Source organism: Oryzias latipes, chromosome 18 (genome assembly GCF_002234675.1).
Source record: "Oryzias latipes chromosome 18, ASM223467v1".
NCBI lineage: Eukaryota > Metazoa > Chordata > Actinopteri > Beloniformes > Adrianichthyidae > Oryzias > Oryzias latipes.
Window position 1 is genome coordinate 5,045,392 of NC_019876.2, and position 25,973 is coordinate 5,071,364.

A 25,973-nucleotide genomic window follows, 5' to 3' on the forward strand; every position below is an offset into this window, starting at 1 on the left:
TGACGTCATGACGCTACTTCAGGGATCTTAAAATTTTTGAGTCCTAGATACAAATAAGCTTTAAAATATTTAGCACTGTTAAGTTAAATTTGAAAAAATCTTGATAGAGCTTAATACTTTATAGTTGAATCAACTACAAAATGACATTTAAGTTGTGTAACCTTAATAGTTATGAGTCAGTACAAGTGATAGGGTTTAGAGTGTGTTCAAAATGGGAGGTGGCGGCCTCTCGTCCAATCAGAGCACGAGAAATCATCTGCCTTCCGTTTCATTCAAAGTGCCTTCCTTTTCATTCAAAGCGCCTTCCTTTTCATTCAAAGTGCCTTCCTTTTCATTCAAAGTGCCTTCCTTTTCATTCAAAGTGCCTTCCTTTTCATGCAAAGTCACTTCCGTTTCATGCATACTCCTCTCTCACACACACATATAAACTCTTCCTCACACGTTCATATATACTTGTCTTTCACATACATACATTCTTTTTTAAGAGTAACAATGAGAGTGAGAATGTATGTATGTGTAAAGTAATATATATGCATGCGAGAGAGAGAATATATGGATGTGCAAGTGAGAATATATGAATGCGTAAGAGAATATATATGTATGCGAAAGAGAGTATATATGACTGTGAGAGCAAGAATGTATGAATGTGAGAGAGAGAATATATGGATGCGTAAGAGAATATATGTATGCGAAAGAGAGTATATATGACTGTGAGAGCAAGAATGTATGAATGTGAATGGTTCAGAATAAATAATGTCTTATACGGCCCCTCATAGCCCACCCCTTTTGACGAACATTACATCTGACCGTAATGATAATAAACCTTCAGCAACTAAATGCTTTGTGTTTCTGCCCCGCCTACTTTTTTAAACCTCCTCCAACTTCCTTATCCCCCCCCTTTCTTTTCTTCCCTTGTCCCCCCTCTCTAACATCCCTCTCTCTCCTTCTCTCTTCTTTTTTTTATTTGGTCCAATAACAAATGTATACAAACACATTCACATAACTTAAGTTCAGCTTCAAATACAAACAGGGTTTATACAGATATACTCCTCGTGTGTCAGAGGATTCAAAACCCCCTGTTGTAACAGTAACATTTGTTCTACAAATCATCTGTTTGCTCAGCTGTTGGAAAGGACAAGTGAAAAAAAAAGGTTCCCATTCATTTTTTTCAATTTTTATCTAGAAATTAACTTTATTGGAACAAAAAAATGGCCCCCATTGTGATCAGTAAACTGGTTCAAAACTATAACCACAACAGAAGAAACATGTAGAGGGCAATAGAAAAATTCTCATTTGTTTCAGCCTCAAAACAGCCTTCCGGACATTGTGATATGGATGCTGCAGGGCGACCGCCGGGTAGCGTACCACCGCATCCCGGCTCACAGCGTCTTCTTCTCCAAGCAGCACTGCGGGAAACACTGTGGACAGCTACAGAGCATCTTTCTGAAGGTACAAATCCAGGCCAATTCAACCCTTTCCGCTTGGAAATGACCTCACTGTGTTGTTTGTGCAGCACCCACAGGGAAGTGGTGGAGCGGCCAAGCTTCCCGGTCAGCTGAGGGTCAAAGTGTGGTTCGGTCTGGCTGCCGACGCCCCACACTTCAACCAGTGCACAGAAGGAAAGCTGTCAGTTTTTGCTGAAACGGTAAGATCTAAGGACCGTGTCACACATTTCGGTCTTTCATGATACAGGCGTGATTTAGGTAATTTGTAAGTGTTTCTTGCATTCATCGTTCGTCGATGTGTGCAGATGTGCATGGTGAGGTTCAGCCGACAGGTCTTTATGTAAATTCGGTTTAAAGCGGTTTAAAATTTTTGGTCGGTTGAGAATCATCCAGTTTATGTGTATTTTACATAGTTTATATGCAACAATTGCTCAAGTCTTACACAATTGAATTTTGCAAGATGCATATGCAAATTTGAGGCTTAATGGATTTTTCACGCAGGTACCACCCATGTATGACTTTTGTATCGCACATACGGCGTAAATATCTCATTGCAAAATTACATAATTGACGCACCAATTTCTAATGAATTACATATAAACAGTGCAAAATTCACACACGGTTCATGTTCTACATTGATTTACGTGTTCTTTGCGTGGCGTATTTGTACTTTTTCTGTGGTTTTAATGTGGTTTATTCTTGATACAACTGTGCAAAGTTCACTTATAGACCACAACTTTTCTCACTTTTCCACATATTTTCACGTATGACCAATTTTCATCTGTGCAAAATGTACGTAGTGGCTGTGTGACACGGCTTCAACTCTGGATTCACGCTGGGAAGAAGTGATGCTAACGTAGATGTTTTTTAAAATAAGTTTATTTATTGACATAAAAACACAGCCAGAATAGTCCATAAAGGCTGACAAATCAAATCAAATCAAATCAAATCAAATCGAATCAAAGTTTATTTGTTTGTAAAGCAAATTTACAACACAAGGTACTCAAAGTGCTTTACATGATGAAATTTAAAAACAAAAGGACAAGACAAACAAATATGTAATTAAAAACCGGCACAATGCCCCCCCCCCCCCACACACACACACAAACACACATGTACTCAGACAAAAGGATGCAATGTAGAGAGTTGGCTTTGTACTGAGGTTGGGCAAAGGATGTTTTGGGGACAATGTAAAAGGAGTAAAATAAAGGATAAAATAAATTAAAAAAGAAAATAAGTACATAACTAACCTTAGTAGACATATAAAATGTTAAAAGTGACTAAATACATTCAAATGTATAAATACATTGATTCCAAAATTAAAAAAAATAGCTATATACACATACAATTAAATCAAATTCACAAAAAGAGAAAATAAAAATATCCAATAAATTCTTAAATTTCAATTAAAAGCTAAATTAAAAAGGTAGGTTTTGAGCCTTCCTTTAAAAACATGAACAGTCTCTGCGGCCCTGAGGCTCTCTGGGACGCTGTTCCACAGGCGAGGCCCGTAAAAACTGAATGAGGCCTCACCGTATGTTTTTGTTCTAACTTTTGGAAATAACCAAAAGGCCTGTATCAGAGGAACTCAGGGTCCGCGAGGGCTCATACTTTAAAATCATGTCAGATAAATATGAAGGCCTAAGACCATAAAAACATTTGTAAACCAATTAAAAAACTTTAAAATCAATTCTGGATTGGATGGACTCTGGGAATGTTTTTAAGATGATAAAATCATGTTTTTGTTATGTTTTCAATTTGTGGGATACAATTAATCTTAGAGTCAAAAATAACGCCCAGGTTTCTCACACACTGAGAAGTTTTGTAATTTTTTAATTTAGACAAAACTATCTCCCTCTTGTCTTCAGAGCCGATCACTAAAACCTCTGTTTTGTCCTGGTTGAGCTGTAGGAAGTTCTCTGCCATCCATGACTCAATGTCTAAAATGCATTTTAAGAGTTTGTTGAATGACTCTATGTCTAAGTAAAATGCTATGTAAAAGGCATGTAAACATGTAAGTTCGTTTAGTATCTGTGCCTGTAAGAAGAGCTTTTACTCAGTTGATACAAATGTAGCATAAAAAAACCCACTGTTCTCGACCATTAATAAATCAGTCCTCTCACGGTCAAAGTGAGCTTCTAGACTCACAAAGTGGTCCAACCTTTCCTCCTCAGTATGAAAACCAGACTCGCCTTGCCCTGGTGGGCAGCTGGGGGTCAACGGGTTTGACCTACCCCAAGTTCAGCGACATCAGCGGGAGAGTGAAGCTTCCCAAGGAGAGCTTCAAGCCCTCCCCAGGCTGGACCTGGGCTGGGGATTGGTTCATCAGTCCAGAAAGGACGTGAGTAACCCTGACCACTTTTTTTGTGCGTTTCAGTCTTTTCTTTAGATGATTTTCTGGAGGTTTTGGTGAATAAATTCAAATGGATCAGCTGTTTTGTGTTGGAAACCCTTTAGGCTGCTGTTTGACGTGGACGCGGGTCACATGACCTACACGGAAGAGGTGTTTGAAACCCAGATGAGGTTACCGGGTGGTCAGTGGATCGGCATGCAGGAGGGCTACACTGATGTGGTACGAGTGGGTCAGTGCACACAGCATTCAGGATTTTAAGGTACACATAAACAGCCTGTGTTTGTGTGTGTTTGTGTGTGTTTTTGTGTGCGCGTGTCAGAACGGAGAGAAAACGCTGTCAAAAGACGACGTGGAGTGTCCTCCAGGATGGGTGTGGGAGGAAGTGGAGTGGAGCGAAGACCTGAACAGGGCCGTGGATGATCAAGGTAAAATGTCATTTTCAGGTGATTTGGTTCAGGTAGATTAGCAATAAGCTCACAGTGTTAGGAAAGTCTTGTTTGTTTTAGCTCTGTTTAGAAGTGTTTTTTTTCCTTTTAATGCATATTTAAGCATTTCTTTAGCTATTTTTTTGCTCTATTCAATTTTTTTCATGTATATTATTGGGCAAATAAGTTTTACTTGAAATTTGTACATCAGGTAATGTTTTCATATAAGGATATTTCATATAAGATAATGTTTCTATATAAGGTCATTTTTTTGATATAAGGTAGTTTTTGACATGTATGGTAATTTCCAAATCTGATCAATTTTGCCATATTGGGACATTTTCATATAAGTTAACTTATTTCCATGTAAAGTAATTGTTTTTTATGTGAGAAATGTTTGTTTCTGATAAGGTAGTTTTAAATATGGTAAGCCAATTTTTGCCAAAAACTGTAATTCTTGCCACGTAAGGTAATTTTCATGTAATGTTTTTTCTTCCAAATAAGGTAATTTTTTTTAATATAGTATATTTTTTCCCCAATTAAGGTACTTTTTTATATATACACAGTATTTTCTTTCTATGAATTGTAATTTTTTAAAGCTAAATTCATCATGTTTTTTTTTTTTTTTGGGTCTTTTTTATTATATATAGCACACAATTTAACATTTTTGGTTTAACTTAAAGATATGTTGACATTAGTGGCCGCCAGAGCGCGAAACATCTTTGGGGTTCAAAACCGAAAAACCAGAAGATCCTTTTTTAAAACTTTTTCAGATATGCAGTGAGAATTTTCAAAAATGTTGCGAGGTCAGACAGAAAGAATGGTCGTCTCTTTTAGAAAAACTTCCAGAGCACAGTTTGAGATATTTTTATGTGACAAACAAGCGTTTTGATTAGTTCACATCAGAATGTTTAGCTGTTCTCATGTTGGCTTTCAAGTAAAAAAGCTAAAAATAATCTTAGGTTTTCATCAAATCTTGACGTCAGGCAGGAAAGCTCTCAGACCTGTTCACCCTCACAGCGGTTGTGTCTCTTTTTTGTGCTGGTGGGTGTGTGTGTCCAGGCTGGGAATATGGCGTCACCATCCCTCCGGACCGCCGTCCCAAGTCGTGGGTGCCGGCGGAGAAGATGTACCACACCAACAGGAGGAGACGCTGGGTCCGGATGAGGAGACGAGACCTGCAGAAGATGGAGGCTCTCAGGAAGGTAGAACTTCACCAAAACCCAATAAATAGTAAAAAAAAAAAAAAAAAAAAAAAACAGAAACGGAGAAAAATACTGTTTTTAAACCACAGAATATGAGCATTTTAACAAAAAATAATTTTAAGAAACTTTTTTTTATCAGTAGAATCACCTGAAAATTTAAAATACCAACAGAAAAGACTGAGAAAAATGTTTAAAGATGAGGATACATAAATATTCTTTAAATATAACCGTTTTTTTACAATTACATATATATTCAGAAGGGTTTGTTGTCTTATTTTTTATCTTTTTTTCCTTAGAATTTTATAAATTACAATTACTTTTAATTACTAATAAATTAAACAGGTAAAGAAAAACAAAAGTTAAGGCTTACAAAGGAAAAGAATTTGAGTGCATAGAGTTCACATCTGCAGCCACTAGATGGCGGTAAAGTTACACAAATGAGAAAAGAGAAGAGCTTAAGGCCAGCGCTCTTCTACAAGGGTTAAAAAGTTCCCAGTCCCTGTCCTCGCTCTGTTTGTGAGGTTGTTTTTTTTTGTCTTTTCTCAGCAACGTCCAGACGAGATGGAGAAGGAGGGCTGGGAATACGCGTCTCTGTTTGGCTGGAAGTTCCACCTGAAGCCACGGAAGACGGACAGCTTCAGGAGGCGCAGGTGGAGGCGCCGCATGGAGCCACTGGAGAAGACCGGCCCGGCGGCCATCTTTGCTCTGGAGTGCTCGCTGGTGAGGATCGGTTGGGGCGGCGTGTCCTGGCGTCTGCGCGTTAGATCCTCATCGCCTGCGCCGTCCTTCTTCCCCACAGAGCAGTATAGAAGACAAACACGACGACAAGTCGGTCACGACCACGTTTGGAGTCAACAGACCGACCATCTCCTGCTTCTTTGACTGTGAGACGGCGATTCTTCGGCTAACCAACTCTGTCCTCTTCATTTCAATAAAGTTTTGAGTCTGTGTGTGCAGGTGGAAGCCGCTATCATCTGCGCTGCCACATGTATCAAGCCAGGGACCTGCCGGCCATGGACAAAGACAGCTTCTCAGGTAGAGTCCAAGAGCACCACCTAAAAATGGGCTCCTCTCATTTTTACTGTCCTCTTCCAGCCTTAAAATGGAGAACATCTAAAAGTTTTGATATGTTGGATAATAGTCTAATGCTACGTTCTCACCGGATATGTGACTGGGGTAAACACCGTGGTCATGGTTCACTGTGGTCATGGTGTTGACACTAGCGCATGTCCCAACCGTTGGAGGAAGTACAAAATGTCAACACGGTGCAAATCTTGATCCAGACTTTTCTTTTCACAGCTCCATTCTGATATGCGTCCCATCGATCTGATATATGAAAAACTTTGACCAATCAGGTCAATTTTCAACACCCGTTCAATGGACACATGAATGCAAGAGTTTTAAACGCAGAAGCCCCAAACATGCTTTTACTCAGGTTCTTCCATTGGAGGCGGTTGTTTAAACTGGAGTCAGGTGTGAATGTAGGCTTAGACTTCAGTCACGTATTCCAAAATGCTACTGCGGGGCGACCTAAATGCAAGTTTTTCAGCAAAATCGGCAGGTGTTTGCGCTGCATTATATGTAATCAGGGGACAAATTCTTGACACGTGGTGCGGTGGCCGCGGAGGTTTTAAAAAATAGCTCGCATTTTACAATGACTGGACGATTTTTTGACATCGATCAGTGGTCACCCGGGCACATTTGGAGGTCGCGCGGTGGCAGTCTGGTGACAGGCAGGAGGCAGGAAGGCAGCAGCGTGATATTTGGCTGATGGGAGGGTCTACAAAGTCCCCGAAATTGGCCGATTTCAGACTGCCTCCAACTAACCCCCCCCTGCCCCTGTCCCACTGCCACCGTCCTATTGTTAGAAATCATACAGTAGGGTAACGGTGGGGACTCGACGAGGGCTGTTGACATGGCCCGGGGGCCCGGCAATGACCAGACGTCAACCTGGAAATTTCCGCCGCCATGGGTCCAAATGGGGAGATGACATTGATTCTGCACAAAACTCATCATGGCGTTGATAGCACCACAGCGACTCCAAGACCCTGACTCTTGAGGATTTGGTGTTGATGCTAAAAAGACTACAAAGAAGACAGAACATTGGGGGCTACTGGGCGCCTGTCAGTCGGTGGTACTTGATATGGACAGCCGTTGTCCCTGGACATTTACACATCGTCCAATCAGAGCTGATGCTGGCCGACTGGCCTGACTGCTGCCCCCTGCATTCATGACTACGCCAATGACTTTTAAAAAATGGGGCATAAAGACTTGAAGATTGTGTTGATGCCTCGCCTTGAGTGCTGTGTCAGTTGTATTTGTGACCGTGGTGCAACAGAGGAGACCTTCAATATCTGGTTTCAATCCTAGTCATGGAGCATCTCAACAGTCCAGAAACTGAAACGAAATCAATCAGTTTCTGACCGTTCTGTCTTCTCTTTTCCTTCCAGCTTTAAATCTGTAGGATTCAGTTCATTAGGAGTTTGATGAATTCTCCACGATCTTGCAAAGATTAATACATCGGCCATGTCCAAATTCCCTCACTACTTGTTACACTGTATCGTTATTTTTTCGGGGTGGATCTACAATTCATAAATTCAGAGCCCTGGAAACTTCCAAGAACTCTCTGTGAAAGACCAGTCAATGCTCACTAGATTTGTGAATACAGACCATGTACGTTTAGTAATTAATTTGATTTAGACCATTACGATTTGTAATATGAAAAAAAAAAGTATTTAAATTTGTCTCTTATAAATCATCAGAGTTTTTATCATCAGAACACGTTGGACTCATAAATATTTTTTGTAAAATCTTCACATTTATGACGTTATAATTTCAGCAAATGAGTGGCATTTACATACAATAGTGAGCAAATTGCGTTAAAATCCATGGCACTGGATAGCCCCGCCCTATATATTCTTTTAAGGGGAAAAGTAGTGAAGGAATTCAGATGTGGTATTAATTTGACGTTTTCCTTCTAAAAATGTCAAAAGTTTCTTTCAGTAGATGTCATGTGTCGGTTACCTAGAGGTTTGTCACCACCTAGTGGCTGGATTAGGGTTACGGTTAGCTTTCTTAACTCTGTTTATCAAAATGACTTTAGTAGAAAATAAATTTGAAAACAGACAAAAAATATTTTCCTGAAGACATCAATTGAGAATCTATGATGGAAATCAAACAGCTAAAGGTAAAGCAATTAAAAAGGTAGTTACTCATCATGTGCTGTAGTTACTTATCATGTGCTGCCCCCTAGTGTACAGACATCACAACTGCAAAGCGGCTCTCTCGATCTGAACTGGAAAGGTTAACAGAAAATAATAAGAGGAAATAAAAGAGTCTTATCTGTTCTCTAAATTAGAGGGATAAAGTCCGATTTGGCCATATTCAAAATTTATTGAATCTTTATTGAATCTCTGCCTCAAGTGAAAGTAAGGGATTGATGGTGGAAGTCAGAAGACGACAGAAGGTGTTTTCATCACAAGTCCAGCAGAGACAGATGTGATCGATGGGGCGCAGGTTCAGGAGACGGTTAGAAAAAGAGAAGCAAAGAAAAGATTCAAGTAACAAGCTGAAGATAAATCCTAATGTTCTGTCAGCCTCACTAGATTCCTCTACACACCCACACATATACACACGCATACACACACAGGCACGCAGACGCACACACACACACACACACATACACACACACACAGGCACACAGACGCACACACATGCACATGCATGCACAAACGCTCTGTCATGGATGAGTAGTGCTGATGGATGGTTTTCAGTTGTGTGTTAATCTGCCCAATAAACGGCGCCTTGGCGGCCTGTGTTGAGCGCCAGTTTTCTCTCGCCTTCTTTCATCCCGAATCTGGGGAATGTTCAGGACTGAACCATCTCCTCATAGCAGGGGAGGATCAAATGCTAACAAATATTTTTATTGTTTTGATTATCACACGGTGTTCATACGGAGTTTATTGGTTAACCCCTTCTATGAAAATATTGATGGGTCCAAAACCTGGTCCGGGACCAGGAACCGGTCTTGAATGTATTCAGACTGAAAATTTGTTCTGGATTATCGGGGGAAACAAACTCTAGTTCACTTTAAGCGTACCAAGTCTGAAAACCCCATAAGACAAAAGCCTGACTTGAATTTCTAAGACTCCAAATTTGTTTAGACAAAAATTTGAGCTGACTTGTCCAAATTAATGGATTCAGCCAAGTTAACTAACTAAGTTAACTTGCTATACAACCAGAAACCATCCTGGGTAGTTTTAGTTTTAACTATTTGGGGAATGCTTACATTTATTCTTGAGTATCGTTTGCATTATTTTGCAAAAACACAACCTAACACTGTACTAAAAAGGAATACTAATAGTGGCCAGTTTGTAATTGCCACTGGTCTCTAACCAACCTCGGGTCTAACAGGTGCTTGTTACTTCAGATGCCGGTCTCTAATAGGGGTCAGTCTCCATTTAGAAGGTTGTGTACAGGCCTGCAGACGCTGGGTGTCTACGGTGTGTTGTGAGCCAATATGGCAATGGCAGAGAAATGCTCTTTTCATTTAGCATTCAAACTTCGTGCACATTCTGGTGACGAATCTGCACCACATTTTGGGGGTGGATCCTAAATGTTTCCGAGAATGGCGCAGGCAGATAGGTGATACCGAGAGGACGGCTGCAGAAACAAGCAAACCAATTGGCCGGTGGAAGTGCAAAGAAAACGAGCGACGAATTAGAAGAACTGGTTTGAACCGGTCTTCACCAAATTTACCATTTCATGGTAAACACCATGAAACATACGAGTGCATACTTAAATTCAAGGTACTTTATTTGTACTTGCCTTGTTCTTACATGTGGTACGTACCACAAAAGACACCTTTGCACAACATGTAAATACCTAGTAAGTATATTATAAATACCCAGTATGTACCACATAAGTATGAACCAAATAGTACCACCAGGGCTCCAGACTGCGAGCAGTGTGCGTGTGTGAGAGTGTGCGACTGAATTTTACATCCAGTCGCACATGTGCGACCAGTAAATTTGCCTCCCCCACCCTCCGTATTTTTTATACATCAAACGTGGAAGGGGCACGTCAATGATCAATGAAATAATCAATGAGACGCAAGCCACACGGACGCAGGCAGACACATACACTCGCGCACATACTCATGAAACGCTAGCACGTACACTCTCGCGTGATACCTGTCTGTGAGGCGGCCACTGCGTGTGAGAATAGGGAAAGCCACTGTGAGTGGCTAAAATGCGTGGAGGGGGCGGGGCCTAGAGATAATCGAGCGCGCGTAAACATCTGTGGGAAGGAAACTGAGACAAATATCACAACCTGATATGTGCGTCTGAGCTATGGGTAAGCGAACTATTGATTCGTTCTTCCGACCTGCGGCTAGTGTACCAGTGCCAGAGTGTACAGCAGGGGTCTCAAACTCGCGGCCGCAGGCTATTTGCGGCCCCCAAGATGATATTTTGCGGTCCCCGCCTTAATATGAAGGTTTAATGTTACTGCAGCCCGCCAGTTTGTATGAATGACACTTTTTCATCGTCGTGCACGGAGCTGACCAACCAATCACAGTGGGGTATATGACTCTTGGGGGCGTGACAATGACAGGGTTTCAAAGCAGGAAACCTGACAGCCCCCTCCCTCCCCGGGCCACATTAAGAAGTTCCTTACTTTCCTTTTGAACGTATTTATTCGCTCGTAATTTTCTACATACATACAGTCCGTGCTGAACTTTTCTCTGGGCCGCACAGACCCGGAGGAAGGTTTAGGTTTTGGTTACGGCGGCGCATCAAACGGGTTACGGCAGCACACCGCTCCCGTCCCGCGGGAGTCTGGTCAGCTGAGGAGCATAAATGTCCCACACCTACATGCGTGACAGCTAACGGGGCTTGAACTTTAAACACGTGCGGGCAAAAACAACATTAGTTTTAGACACACTGAAAATACGTGGGGAAAATGCAACGATAGACATGTTTGAGATGAACCGGCACCTCGCCTGGATCGTTGGGGAGACCAGGCGGGGGGGCTGTGAGATGAAAGCGAATCTGCAGCAAGACTGAAGGACAACAGTTGGAGTTGTCCTTAACATTCAATTTAGTTTTAATATTCTTCTCCCCCTCAGTATGATCTGTGTTATTATATATTTTATGATTATTTTAATGTTTTGTGATGTATGTAGCCTTTTTTAATGAATTGGTATTTTAAATTATTTTAATTAATCACTCCACTACAAAAACCATCAGGACACATGTCCCATAATGCATTGTTTTGTAGTCTCTAGTTTCCAGCTGTGTCCGGGTAGGTTTGCCCCTTGCTCCCACCCCTTTCTCGCGATATTTTTGTGATGATTGACAGTTGATGTTGGAGCAAAAACCAAAATATATGTCTCACACCAGGTGATCTGTGCAGCGTTGAGTTCACCTGGGTGATCTCAAACACGCTTGTTGTGCATCTTGGCTGCACCTATTTGGTGTCACAAAGATAAATTTCCATCCGTTTTCTTAACTATTTGTACTGTCATGACAGCGATGCTGCTGTCAGTTTACCTGTTGTTGCATCTTCAAAAGTGCAGAATAAAATGTGACACTGAATTTGAAACAGCACATTGTAATTTCTGCATCTATTATTAAAGTATTTATTAGTAATACAGTGGAAATTAGTAGATTTGGTTAGAATGTTGATTTACGGTATGCGCCCCTAAATTTTCTGGTTGCGCCCCTAAATTTTTCAGTTAGGGGCCACTGTGCTCCTAGTGAAAAAAGTTAGTCTGGAGCCCTGACCACATAAATACACAGCAAGCAACATGTAAGTAACCAGTGAGTCCCATAAAAAGTACCATGTAAATACCATGTAAGTACCCAGTAATTTCCATAAAAAGTACCATCTAAGTACCCAGTAGTTACTCAAAAAGTACCATGTATATACCACTTAAGTACACTGTAAGTACTGTACTGTAAAAGAAAGCATTACCAAATATATTTGTCAAAGATAAATTTTGATTTGGCTTTGATTTGAAATGGTTTATTTAAAACAATCAAAGCAAGAATAATGCACAAAACAATACAATCAGCAGTCTTACATTCATACAAAGATGTATCAAACTAATGATAATTAGACATTAAATTAAATATTGCTTGAAAGGGGTGGAAGGAAACAAACTCTTATTACATGATTTATCATTATCCGGTTCATAACTTTTTATCAGATATCTATGCCTTACTAACACAGTTTCAGGTCATTAAGAATCCTTAAGTATCAATAAATCACATGACAAAGATGAAGTACAAAATAATTATGTAAAATAGAGATAACTCTTATCTAGATGTCAACATAGAACATGTAGAGCCATTATCTCATTTTGGGGCTAACGTGAAATTATTCATCCCAACTATTTCTTCTTGTGTGTTCAATTATTTAAACTAAATGTTTTGGTTCAAATGTCATGTCTTAATTGTTTTTACATTTCTAATTTGGTTTATTTCGTATTATTGACTTCTTTTGTTTTGGTTCGGAGTAAGGCTTCTCCCCGGTGGCGTTTACGTCCTGCTGCTGTTGCTGCTGCCTTCCCTCCACCCGCTCACACAGACATGCACAACCCTGCAGGCTGTTTGTTTTCTGTTTATGGGAGCTAATGGGCTGTGGGGAACGTACGGGAATTGAACGGGTCACCCTGGTTGGTGCATGTGTACGGTATACATGTGTGTGTAAACTGCAGGGTTAATTGAGGGGCTGGTGGGAAAATGCAACCTAACTTCTGTGTACGCTGATGCTAACGGCTCCACAGAGACTCATTATTCTGCCTGAAACAACAAACTGTGTCTGTGAGAGTGGACGGACGTGTGAGCGTTGGGCCTCTGCTGCAGACACTGGAAGTTATGAGCTTTAGCATTGAGGCCACAGGCTGCAAACTGGAAAAACACACTTTTGAAAGTGGCATTCCCAGCTATTAAAGGTCTTAATGTTATGGTTTAGGATGGTAATATAGACAGCATAGATGCATTAAGATTTTCTGTCAAATCCCACAATCTCTGTAGGTGCTACACATTTTAATCATTTTTTTATAAATGAAAAATTAGTTGAATAAAAATGTTGTTTTTACACAAAACGCCTTTTTAAGCAAAAATTCTTCTAATGTCCTCATAAAGGATATCAATGACAAAAAAAATACACATCATAAAACTAATCTGTTTGTTGAATGAACAAAATTAAAAAATGGTAAACAAACATAACTCCATCATACTGTGTTTCACACATTTAACTATCTGCTTGTAAAAACAGAATGTAGTCAGAGCTTTAAGGTAACATGCTGGCTAGTTGAAACTAAGCTAGTTCAGCTTAGAGATGATGTTCTTTCTATTTTTAAATACATTTGAAAGTGAACTTGAGATGTAGCCACATATAACTGTTTTAGTAATCAATCATTATTTTAATCTTCTTCAAATATTTACCTGGTTAAATAATATTATAACCTTCAAACCTGGGTCTACATGTTTTAACCAATTAACACCTCAAAAAGTGCACATAGTGACATTGACATCTTTACTTACTTTCTCGTTTGATTTCCCATTTCTAATCTTGTCTTTTTTCCTTCTCACAATGGTGCACAAGCAAAAACAATGTTTAATAATTCACTTCCTTTGAGGCTTTTTTATTTGGAGCAAATTTTCTAATTTGCAGCATTTGTTTTTTATTTGAAACCCAACATTATTTCTTTGTATTTGTAGAATTTCTTTATTTGCACCACTATTTATTTTTATTTGCAACATTATTTATTTTTATTTGCATTAGCATTTCTTTTTATTTTTAGCATTTCTTTTATTTGCAACATTATTTATTTATTTTTGCAGAATTTTCTTTCTTTTTTTTTGCACAGATATGGTTTTTGTACTGCATCTTGGCCACCATATTTAGAGATTTAATGGTTTATTTACATAAAGATAAAGACACTACAAGCAGCTGAAATGAGCTTCCTCCACAGGGTGGCTGGGCGTACCCTTAGGGATAGGGTGAGAAACTCGGTCACCTGCGGAGCGCTCGGAGTAGAACCGCTTCTCCACATAGAAAGGAGCCAGTTGAGCTGGCTCGGGCATCTTGTCCGGATGTCTCCTGGACGCCTCCGTGGGTAGGTGTTCAGGGAATGTCCCAAGAGGCCCTGGGAAAGACCCAGGACACGCTGGAGAGACTACGTCTCTCGGCTGGCCTGGGAACGCCTCGGGGTCCCCCCAGAGGAGCTGGAGGAAGTGGCCGGGGCGGGGGAAGTCTGGGCATCTTTGCTTAGACTGCTGCCATCGCAAACCCGTCCCGGATAAGCGGAGGAAGATGGATGGATGGAATAAAGACACATGCAAATATTGAATTATGGATTCTCCATATTTCCTACTCAAACAGTGAAGCAGTTTACAAAAAGCAATCCAACGTGGATTATTTAGTAAAAAGCAGTTGTACCATAGAGCTATCATTTTTACCCCAGTGTAGTATTGTAGATCCGTGTTTTTTAACTTGTGTGCCGCGAGAACATGTGGTGTGCTTCAGGAAATTATGCTTTTTTTCTGATCTAAAACACATATATCGTTACGTATATATAAGCTCTGTGTTCATACAAAAAACGCACAGGTTTCACACTGAGGGGTTTATGGAGCTCTTCAATATAAACCAGTGATGAAAGTCTTCCGGGAATTCCCGGAAATCCGGGTTTTTGAGCAAACCGAACGTACTTTCCGGGAAATAAAGACCTGATCTCTACGGACAAATCGCTTTCCGGATTAAAAAATGGTCTGAAATCAGCTAATTTTAGCTTTATTTTCTATATTTCTCCGCAGATCGCTTCCTCTATGGTCGTGGCCATCTCTCGTCTTCCCGGCCTAATTGACCAATGACGGGACGTTTTAGTTGCTTTCGGATGCGTCGACGGGTCTGATTGGCTCTGTCTGCACCACGTGGTCAGCGTGACTTGCTTCCCTAGAGACCAAAACTGGCGGACCCACGCTAAACTTTCACAAACACATCTGAAGAGTTTGCGATAAAATTTGTGTTAAAATAATGGCAGGCATCGTCATTATTGAGCGTGGTCACGACCTCAGTTGTGAGAAGACGATAAAAAACAAATTGAAGTGGTCTTGGCTGGAAAAAAAAGATTTTTAAGGTAGTGTAGGTCAAATACTTTTTTGTGTAAAATAATCTCAAAACCACATTTTGAAATAATTTCAATTTTAGTTTTGAGTTTCAGTTTTTATTTTGAATACATTTCTTTATCTAATTTATTTGTATTTCCTAATTACCATGATTTAGTTCAGTATAGTTGACATTAATTATAAGTATTTGATGGTTTGGACCCGCACTCCCTTAAAAAATAATGTTTACAATGTTTAGCTTAGTTTGTATGTTTGTTTTGATATTTCCCAGATTACTTAGTATTGGTGTTAAAGAATTGATGTATTATGTTATAGAATTATAGTTTAAAGCAGATCCCATATTTTGATGTAATTATAGTTTGAGAAAACAGTGCAAGTGGATGTTGTACATCAGTCATTTCTAAAGCAGAAATAATGTATAAATAACTGAGGTATTTTCATAGAATATCATAGTTACTGGTGTTCTTTTTGCCATTTGGGGCTTTGATGTTACTATATTTTAGCAATTGTATGTTTTGCAGCTTTAAGGAAAAGCGTAGATTGTAGGATTGTGTTACTTTGAGCAATTTTCCAAATTCTTTTTTAGGACCAGCAAGTCCTTAATGGAGAGTCAAACTAGGGGTTTGAATGACAAATCATGATGCTCCAATTAGTCTTAGTTTCTTGATAAAGAAGTGAATAACTAGCTGCCAGAATGCACCAGAATGCATCTAAGACCACGTATTTTTCCAAAATTTCGCTCTGTGCCCGCCATATCGCTCAAAGAAAAGTTCAGGGATTTTTTCCTTACCTGACTTTCATCACTGATAAACACAGCAGATCTTTTAGGTTACATACAATTCCAACTGGGGGGAAGAATAACTATCTGGGATCACTTATAACTAATTTAGTTGGATTATTATTGAAAACTATTGCAACTTTTCGGAAAAACAGCTTCAACTTCAGGCTTTTTGTGGCTAAACTATTAAAGAAAATGCACATGAGATGGTGGAGCGCCTGTACATTAATATAGATGACAGTTTCTTTTCTCCGTTTTTGTGCCTTGTGATTTTTGTCAAGCATACAGTGTACCTTGGCCTTGAAAAGGGTTGAAAAACACACGGGTCTAGATAAAAGTAGTGTTTGAGATCTTCATAAATTTTTTCTTTGTAGATCCGTACGCCATTGTGTCCTTCCTCCACCAGTCCCAGAAGACTGTAACCATCTGCAACACACTCAACCCCATCTGGGACCAGACACTCATCTTCTACGAGGTGGAGATTTTTGGTGACAATGAGGCGACGGCAACTACGCCCCCCAGTGTTGTTGTGGAGTTATACGATCAGGACACATATGTAAGGATGCGTGTGGCGTTCCATGGCTGCCATTAATTGAATGAGCGCAAAAACCACTGAGAGAGTGTGTTCAGAAACTGAGTTTGCGAACCTTACAACTGCGCAAGCTCAATGCTAACCGAGTGATCCCGCATTTTACAACTGCACGGTTACAATCGTAACTAAGCGGCGCTCCTGCGCGCTAGATGGGTTTGTGGGCAGTGTTCAAAGGGTGTGTTTGTCACTTGGGGGCGGTAACATTTCTTGTTGATCTGATTGGCCGAATTTGTTCAATCTGGCGAGGCAGCTGAGCGGGACTTTCATTTTTTTAGAGGCATAATAGATAAAAAACGACGATGTAACGTGGATTAAAACGTTAAGGAACGGCTAAGAACAAGGTAAGGAAGCGGGTTTTTTTTTTGGAGCTGTAAGTTTTTCTCATGTGAAAATCACTTCATTAGGTAAATATACTATGCTTTAGTTAGCCCCAGACAGAGCTACTACGTAACTCAAAGTGCAGGAAGCGTATATTAGCATGTGGCTAACAAATACTAACAATGAAGCAGCATCTCACTGTTGTTGGTCTAATGTTGATCTATTTTCGTTAATTCCATAATCTTTACTTCTTTCGGGTCTGTCATTTCCAGACCTGGGAACAGAAATCAGAAGACAAGTAAGACACTCATGTAACAAATAAACCAACAGATATAACTGTAAAAAAATAATTATAAATGAAACAAAATTTGAAGCCAATAATTAAAAATGAAGCAGTAAAACGAAGATTAATATTATATACTACATGGGTGAGATGCTGCTTCATTGTTAGCATTTGTTGGCCAAATGCTAATACACGTTTGCTGTACTTTGAGTTGCGTAGTAGCTCTCTCTCGGGCTAACTAAAGCATACATGTATATTTACCTAATAAAGTGATTTTCACATGAGAAAAACTTACAGCTCAAAAAAACCCGCTGCACTTTCCTACCTTGTTCTTGGCCGTTCGTTAACGTTTTAATCCACGTTACATCTGCCGTTTTATTTTTCTATTAAAGCCTCTAAGAAAATGAAAGTCCCGCCCCGCTGCCTCGCTGGATTTGACATGCGAATTTCGGCCAATCAGATCAAGTGCAGCTGTAAAATGCTGCGTCACTCGGTTAACGTTGCACGGTTGTACGGTTCGCTCCACTCAGTTCCTGAAAACACTCGCTCAATTATCTTGACAATACCAACTTGGGTTGTGCTGCAAACCCTCAGGGAGCAGATGAGTTCATGGGTCGCTGCGTGTGCCGGCCCTCCCTGTCACCGTCTCCCCGCTTGGCCTGGTACCCCATTCAAAGAGGAGATAAGAGCGCCGGCGAGCTGCTGGCGGCTTTCCAGCTCATTCGCAGGGAGAAGGTCAGCGATTTGTTGGTTTTCTTTCTCTTGATGTTCACTTTGTGTTTAGCCCATTCCCATAAGATCTTGGTGCGCCCTCTGCTGGCTTCTGTGTGACATAGATCAACAGCTATCTTCTAAAATGAATAGAGAATTTCCTAGATTGGACGGATGCTGCACATCTGGTATTTTTACAATCCTCTGAAGACAGAAATGCACGTTTTCTGTTTACAGCCTTCAGTTCATCACATTCCAGGACAGGAGGTCAGTATAAGAAGGAACAGTTTGGTCAGGCGGTGCAGACGTTCAGCCTTAAAAATCAGACGTATCTCATCTTCAGGGTGACGTGATTGGCTCCGCCCACGTGCTCGATGAGGTAAAACCACACTGGCTGCAGTTCTACTTTCCTAAAGTAAAAACATGTTTTATTTAAATTAATATGATGAGATGAAGGTTAAAACTTTTACACTTCTTGTTTGCACAATGTTTTGTTTTTTGCTTCAGTTTTAATAAATGGGTGAACCCTTTTATCTAAAATCAAAATGTGTTTTTCTGATACTTTGCCCTTCAAAATAAAGGACTAAAGCTGATTTTCGTGTAAATAAAATTAAATTCATCTCCAATTCTAAGCAGAATTGAAGGTAAAGAACATCAGATTTCTTCTTCTCTGTGGTTATTTTTTGCTCATTTCACCTTTTTTTTCTCTCTCTCTTGCTTTTCCTCACTTTTGCCTCTGCAGCTGATCTTTGCCGGATTCCTCCCTGAAAACCTGCAACATTTGGTACAAAATGGAAACACACATACTCGCTTAACCACACCCACACAACCCCATCCCAGCATGTCGGCCACGAACGGCCAGAGATCCAAAATTGTACTCGAATAAGAGTAAAGTTACTTCAAGACATTATCAGTGTAGCAGTTCATAAAAAGCACAATTAGAGATCTAGGATTAACAAAGCATCATCTAAAACAGATTGGAGTTGATGCATAAAAGTCCAACTTACAGCTGAAACAACTTTAACTAAAACATAAAAATAATTGAAATGAGTCATGATTTCTGTGATCACTTAGTCCAGGGTTTGTATGGTGGCTTAATAGAGCAAAATTTATTTTAAGTCGAGGAAGCTTCTCGGTGCCCTTCTCAAATTTACAGTAGATGCTTTTCATGGACAAAAGTAATCAGAATAAACGCCTGATCCTGTAAACACGCCTTTCGGAAAACCTCGATCAGACTCATTCGAACCAAATTTTCGTTCCAATGGAGATGGGTGGGTTACGCCGGTTGTTGATCCAATCGTGTTGCAAATAAACGGTTTCTTCCCGTCGTGGGTCACTCCTACGCTGGTTTAGGCCGTGCATAGAGGCCGTGCAAACGTGTTGGAGCAGGAACAGGACCGGCCAGCTTGGTAGCTTCGTGTTTGCGGGGTGGAGGTTGTTTTGTTACGGTGGGCGACCCAGAGGAGGCTTCGGACCACAGTCCGTCCGTCCGGCTGCTCTGCGTGAGCGACTTTAAATTTGTCCTATCAAAATGTACGTTTTTATTAAAAGAAATCATCTTTTGTTTTTTGTAAAATGTACATTTGTTTTGATTCAACGTACATTTTTTACCTGAAGTGTAAGTATGTTTGGCTCTCTTCAGCCACCGTAGTTTTATAACTCTTTTCAGATTATTCCTAGGATGGACCAACCAAAAAAAAAAATATATACTTCGTAGACGCCAAAGTAAACTGTTGGTGGCTGATAATTAGAGAACACATTTTTTTAATTTCTTTTTACCCCCTGTGGTACGGTGGCCCTGAAGTCCAAATCACATCAACAAATAACTCGACGCATTTTAAAAATCCCAACAGCAGTTTAAAAGGCAAAGGAAATAATAATTAAAAAAAAACAGAAAACAACATTTGAGAAACAAAAAGTAAAAAACTAAATATGAAAAAAACATTTCGGAAATCAAGTCATTTCCAGAAAACAAAATGAAATGTTAGAAAAGAGGAAACACAATGAGAAACAGGGCAGTTTGATTGAATGATGAGATGCAGCATCGCTTCACGCTTTCCAGTTTAAATGATGGACAAACGTCACAGATGTCCCATAGGGACGACCTTTGCAGCTTTCTTGTTGTGTTTTGTTTTTTTCAATCTTAGTTTGTTTTCCGGAATTGCATTATCTTATTTTTTCAGAAAGTATATTTTCTGGTAAAAACGTTTGTTTCTGCTTGTTTCACTTTAGTTTCTGGAATCTTGTTATATTTTCTAAAATTGAATGCTGTTATTTTTTTATTTATTTTTTTTGATCTGATTTGTTGATGTGATTTTTACCTCAGGGCCACCGTACTGAGGATGCTGAAGGTCAACGCACTAACAGTGAAATTCTGACCAAACATTTAGCCGTTTTTGCAGTCAAAGTGGATCATCTCAGCATGTTTGTTTGTAGAATTTAAACTAATAAACAAGTCAAACGTTAACAGCATGTTTGCTTGGAATCTTCTTAGGCTTTGTGTGAAGCTGCTTCACCAGAGTTTTTATTCTGTTTTTGTGTTTGAACTTAAGTCAGTGAGCCAGAAGCAGCACCATGACTCACTTCCTGCTGTCTTGTGTTTCACCTCTGTGCTCAACGGCGCTCCTGCTGGAAGCCCGAGGAGTCGGACCTGCCCTACCTGCCTCCTCAAAGAGAACCCGACGTCTTCATGGTTCCTCAGGGAATCAAACCCGTTCTGCAGAGAACTGCCATCGAGGTACCGCTCCCCCTAGAACTTCCTCACAGACCCCGTCGACCATAAAAAAAATGACCTTTTGAAACCCCCTTTAAGATTCTGGCCTGGGGCCTTCGCAACCTGAAGAGTTACCAGATGGCGAGCGTGAAGTCTCCGAGTCTGCAGGTGGAGTGTGGCGGCATCATGATCCAGAGCTGCGTCATCCACAACGTGAAGAAGAAGCCCAACTTTGACATCAACACGCTCATCCTCGATGTGGTGAGACCTGAGAACCCAAAGCCAGGCGCCGCAGCCACTGGTCAGACAGTCCATCTTTATCAGTTAAAGTTGATCAGAAAAGCCTTTTCCACCTCAGCAGCTTTTCCACTCACTTCACTCCTCTGCCAGTCAAACCCTGAATGGAGGACATTGATCTCTGGAGCTTCATGTTCATTATGACAGCTATGACCAGATCATGCAATTTGGTGAAATTGAAGAGAACAAAGCTTATTCTGCTAAAAGCAGGAGCTCAAAGTTCATGTTAACCACGTGACGGTCTTATTGTTTCAGCGAGTCACCAAAGATGTCAGCTCCCTCAGCACACCCTGGATACCCCGGCAACGATGTCAATTCAAATATTTATAAACAGTTCTGGGGAAAATAAATGCCACCGAAAATTAAGATGTTTATAAAAGTTGCGATGAATTCAAACAATGCACCAAAAAGTTCTGAAAAGTAGGCAAGAAGAAGTGTAAACTTTAGGTCTGTTTGTAAAGCTGCTGTTCTTGTTATAAGCCTGTGAGTGCTGTGGCATGTGGGAGGGGCCTATTGTAGCACCCAGTGTCTGTTAAGAACAGCAAAGAAAAAATGTCTTTGTTTTTTTCTAGTTGTCTTACGACACGTCAATGACAATCGACATATTGGGCGCCCCTGATTTGGAAGTTTTACAAACTAAATGTTGAAACAAATCAGCATTTATTTTTTAAAGTGATGTTAAAAGGAGGATGCAGCACCCCCTACTGGCAGTAAGCTGTAACTTCATATTTTACTAATATATTTTTCACAATTTTTTTAGGCAACAAACACTAAAATTTGTCCACATTTCCAGTTTCTTGATGAGTCCTCAAATATTTTACTTAAGAAATACATTAAAAAATGCAAAAAAATGTTGCTTATCAATAAAAGTTGTTTTAAATTTTCTTAATTTGACAAAAAAGTTAACTAACACAACAACTTTTAATGACTGCTCAATTTAGAATCTCCAAGAAATCTCCAAGCACGCTGAAGGCCAAGAACATCAGAAAAAGTCACACGTTTGATGGATGATCTGCGTTGTCCGTGCGACACAACTGAGTCTGTTGTTCTTTTCCTCTATAGCTGCTTTAATAATAGAAATACTTTATTTTAAAAGACTGATTGGGACCGCTGAAATGGAGCAGAGGTTTTTACCAAAGCCAAATCGGTTTGTAGATCCATCCTCAGGGCGAAGGCGGAGTCAAACTACCACTTACAATAAAAGTCTACGTAAACCCGTATATGTGCGCATTTTGGGCTTCCGTGTTAAAAACTTTTGAACGTGTTGAACGTTAAACCAGCTGAACTTGAACCAATCAGGGGCTCGGATGTGGCAGTGACGAATGGATGGCGTCCCCTTTTATTCATGGAAGTGCCAACTGCTTGAAATTGAGAATTAATATTTGCCGTTAGCGCCCGGTCGTAATGCTATGACACCAAGCCTATTAGGTGTGTATGTAGCATCACAATAGTCGAAAAAGTGTTAACACTGGAGCTAGAACTAGGGTTCAATCAGCGTCTTAAATTGTTCTTTACACAGAGTTGTCACCTCCAGATTGGCCGCTCAACCAAAAGAAGAAGCGATCAATTTCAGTCCGTCAGCCAACCAGCAGAAGGTCAAAGCTACCTGACCTGTTTCTCTTCACAGAGACTTCCTCAGGAGGAGCTCTACATGCCCCCCATCGTCATCAAAGTCATCGACAACCGTCAGTTTGGGCGGAAGCCCGTGGTCGGTCAGTGCTCCATCCGGCTGCTGGAGGACTACCGGCGCTCTCAACAGGAGGAGCAAGCTCTGCTGGAGGGAGAGGAGGAGGAGGAGGAGGAAGAGGAGCAGTGGCGACGTGAGACAGAAACGGTGGATGGAGTGGAGGAAAAAACAACTTTGGACTGAAGCACTTAATCCACTGTTTGTGTTCCAAGGTGATTCGTCTCGGCCAACTTCTGGGGAGATCTTCATCGATGTTGATGACGAGGAGCCGCTGGTCCCAGACCAGGTAAAACATGAAGGAGGCACCCCAAAAAATGCAGAATTATTATTATAATTATGATGAGTCATTTATGCAAATAAAAAGGGTCACCAACACTTTTTCTTTTCTACAAATGTGATTTACTGGTCAATTGTCATGCCAACCTAGCAATGTCAACAAGTTCCTTCAAAATAAAACAACAGAAGAAAATTATATTTTTACATCTGCTCCTTCTACATCACCGCAGCAACATAAGATGACAACAGCAACCAATAATAATAAGACTAAAAACAGTAAATCTTAAAGAAAACAAAACCAATCCAAGTCGCCAGTCTACAGTTTGACTTAACCTGAAATATTCTCGGAAGTGAAAACCTCCATCTATCTATATCCTTTTCCTCAACTAAATTCAGTTTTCACTCATTTTCTTTCCAAATATTGCTTCCTTTGATCTTCTATTTTCCCATTTTCTCATTTCTTTATGTAAAGAAACCTAAAACTCTATTTATTTATTTATTTATTTATTATTTCTTCATTGTTTTTCAACATTCTCCTGACCAGCGACATTTCAAATATGTCTTTTGCAGAGTACATACCTCCATCTGAAAATCTCCCAACCACTCCATAACCTCCTCTTGGTATCTCCAGAGGACATTTAGGGCTTGTTGGTGATTCCAAACTTGAAGGGGTGGGGCTCTGGGAGTTGTAGTTTTTGCCGAATTAAAAAAAAAATTTGACTTGACGTTTTTTTTCTTTGGTAGTCAAGAATTAAACTTGTTTTTTTATTGTCACTTCCCACTTTTCTTTCAAGGTTCTCCTTTTACTCCAGTTCTCCTTGAGGTCTTTTTATTGTCCCTCTGTAGGTCCTTTTACTATTTTTTCCTTCTTTTGTTGGTATTCTCTCATAAGTCTTTTGTTGTCGTGCTACGTTCACACTGGGCATGTAGGACGCACATTCAGCAGACGGTGTGGTTCACACTAAGCAAGGAGTTTCATATTTTACTTTTTCCACAGTTGGAAGAAGTTTGGTGCCAAATGTCAAAGCGGTGCAAATCTGGTGAATCTTGCTCCGAGCTTTTTCTTTCAAAGCTCTATTCCATCAATGAAAGACTTGGCGAAATGGAATTCCGACCGGACACAAACTGCACTTACAAAATATTCCTCCATGATCAGTTTTCAAACGGTTGAAACTACGCTACCCATGCATCACTACCGAATCCAAGTATTGGATCAACTATTTTAACTTTCAATGTTCATTCAATGGCTGTGCGTTTTTGTGCGTAAAGCTGTCGTAGAAACTTGTGTAGCTATAAGTGAGCACGAGTTTGAACGCGGAAGCCCGAAATTAGATTAGATTCATCTGTATTTTTATTACACATGGACAGGTACAAGGTAATGAAAACAGTCTGTCTCTAACCAGGGTGCAACAAGCTGTGAAGTGCAGGCTATAAACATAATAATATAGGTTGAATATGCATATAGATATGAGTCAGATATGAATACAATAAACAGGATAGTACTAAGATAAACATTAATGTGCAGATTTACAGGTAGGCTGATTAGACATTTTGTTAGAAATGTTCTCATTCTTTGTTTTTTTTATGTTATGTTTTCAAGATGTTACTATTTTTATTTCTATATTGTTTCCTTGCTGACTTGTTAATGGCATGTTGGAAAAATAAAATCCAAACTGAATTAAAAAAAAAAATCAATACATTTACAGATATAAAACTATATTTGCTTTTACAGACGGGTGCATTTACAGTATCGCGCGTCAGGTACATGAAATGCGCATATATAGGCGTTTACATAGACTTTTCATTGGTTGCTTGAACGCCTGTTGCAGTGGCCGGTGTGAACGGAGCGCATGTTTGCTGTAGATCCTTGGATCGATCTCCAACAGGTTCTCCTTTAACGGGTCCTAAAACCTGTTCCTTCAGTTAATTTCATGTGTTCGTCAGGAGAAGATCTTTGAAATCTTCCTTCTTGTGGTTCTTTGATCGCTCGCCTCCTCTGGGATGCTTTTGTCATCTTTAAGTCATCTCTGGTATTTCTTGAACTTTTAATTGCTCCGTGGATCCTACCCGCACCCCCCAGCTCTGAAGGCCTCAGCGGTAATCTCACCCCGACCCAAACAAACCTCATCTCACTAAAACAATGGTTGACGTTTCTTTGGTTCCTATTAAAACCCCCCCGTCGTTGTCCACGTTGGGTGTTGAAATGGGAGTTCACTTCCCAACGTTAACAGCCTCTTCCAATTAAAGAGCCCCAACATGAAAACCGCAGCGTGGGCGCAATAACGCCAACCCAACCAGCTGGTAAATCTGTGGCGACGGATGCTTCCAGAGGGAGGAACCTTTTCATTTGACGACCAATGTGAAGCAGCCGGTCCCCAACCTCAGAAAGAAGCCGCAACGTTTAATGTATTCAGTTATGATGCAGCTGTACAAATGCTGTTCCTGTTCTTTAATTTGTTTTCTCGATTGTTCCCTTCAGGAATTACCCAAAAAACCAACAACCTTTACTTAGTTAATATATCAATTCATTTCAAACACTGTAGACGAAACAGAAATGGAAAAAGTTTTGCTCTTTTCCTGCATTCAGATGATGCAAAGATTCGTCAGAGTATCCAGGAGGCCAACTTCTTCCTGTGTTTACATGTCCTCGATGTTTTCTCCGTCATCAACATAGTTTTTGGTTCTTCATCGTTTTGGGCGGTGACCACCTGCTCCAAGCTACGCTGACTCTTCATTCCTTTTTTTCTCATTGGA

The 25,973-nt window shown here is 40.2% G+C and overlaps 1 protein-coding gene across 6 annotated transcripts in view; it reads left to right on the forward strand.

Moving 5' to 3' along the window:
• Window positions 1-25,973, forward strand: part of dysf (dysferlin) — a 110,099-nt gene that overhangs the window by 39,530 nt on the left and 44,596 nt on the right. For all 6 annotated transcript variants that reach the window (XM_020711502.2, XM_020711503.2, XM_011487299.3 and 3 more), the window contains 18 exons: window positions 1,303-1,449; window positions 1,514-1,645; window positions 3,620-3,786; window positions 3,903-4,017; window positions 4,118-4,223; window positions 5,286-5,428; window positions 5,975-6,148; window positions 6,228-6,312; window positions 6,386-6,463; window positions 16,717-16,898; window positions 18,130-18,270; window positions 18,484-18,513; window positions 18,590-18,625; window positions 18,989-19,030; window positions 20,882-20,983; window positions 21,059-21,220; window positions 22,884-23,076; window positions 23,156-23,229. In XM_020711502.2, the coding sequence (XP_020567161.1) occupies window positions 1,303-1,449; window positions 1,514-1,645; window positions 3,620-3,786; window positions 3,903-4,017; window positions 4,118-4,223; window positions 5,286-5,428; window positions 5,975-6,148; window positions 6,228-6,312; window positions 6,386-6,463; window positions 16,717-16,898; window positions 18,130-18,270; window positions 18,484-18,513; window positions 18,590-18,625; window positions 18,989-19,030; window positions 20,882-20,983; window positions 21,059-21,220; window positions 22,884-23,076; window positions 23,156-23,229 (2,109 nt within the window). The remainder of the gene's footprint in view (window positions 1-1,302; window positions 1,450-1,513; window positions 1,646-3,619; window positions 3,787-3,902; window positions 4,018-4,117; window positions 4,224-5,285; window positions 5,429-5,974; window positions 6,149-6,227; window positions 6,313-6,385; window positions 6,464-16,716; window positions 16,899-18,129; window positions 18,271-18,483; window positions 18,514-18,589; window positions 18,626-18,988; window positions 19,031-20,881; window positions 20,984-21,058; window positions 21,221-22,883; window positions 23,077-23,155; window positions 23,230-25,973) is intronic.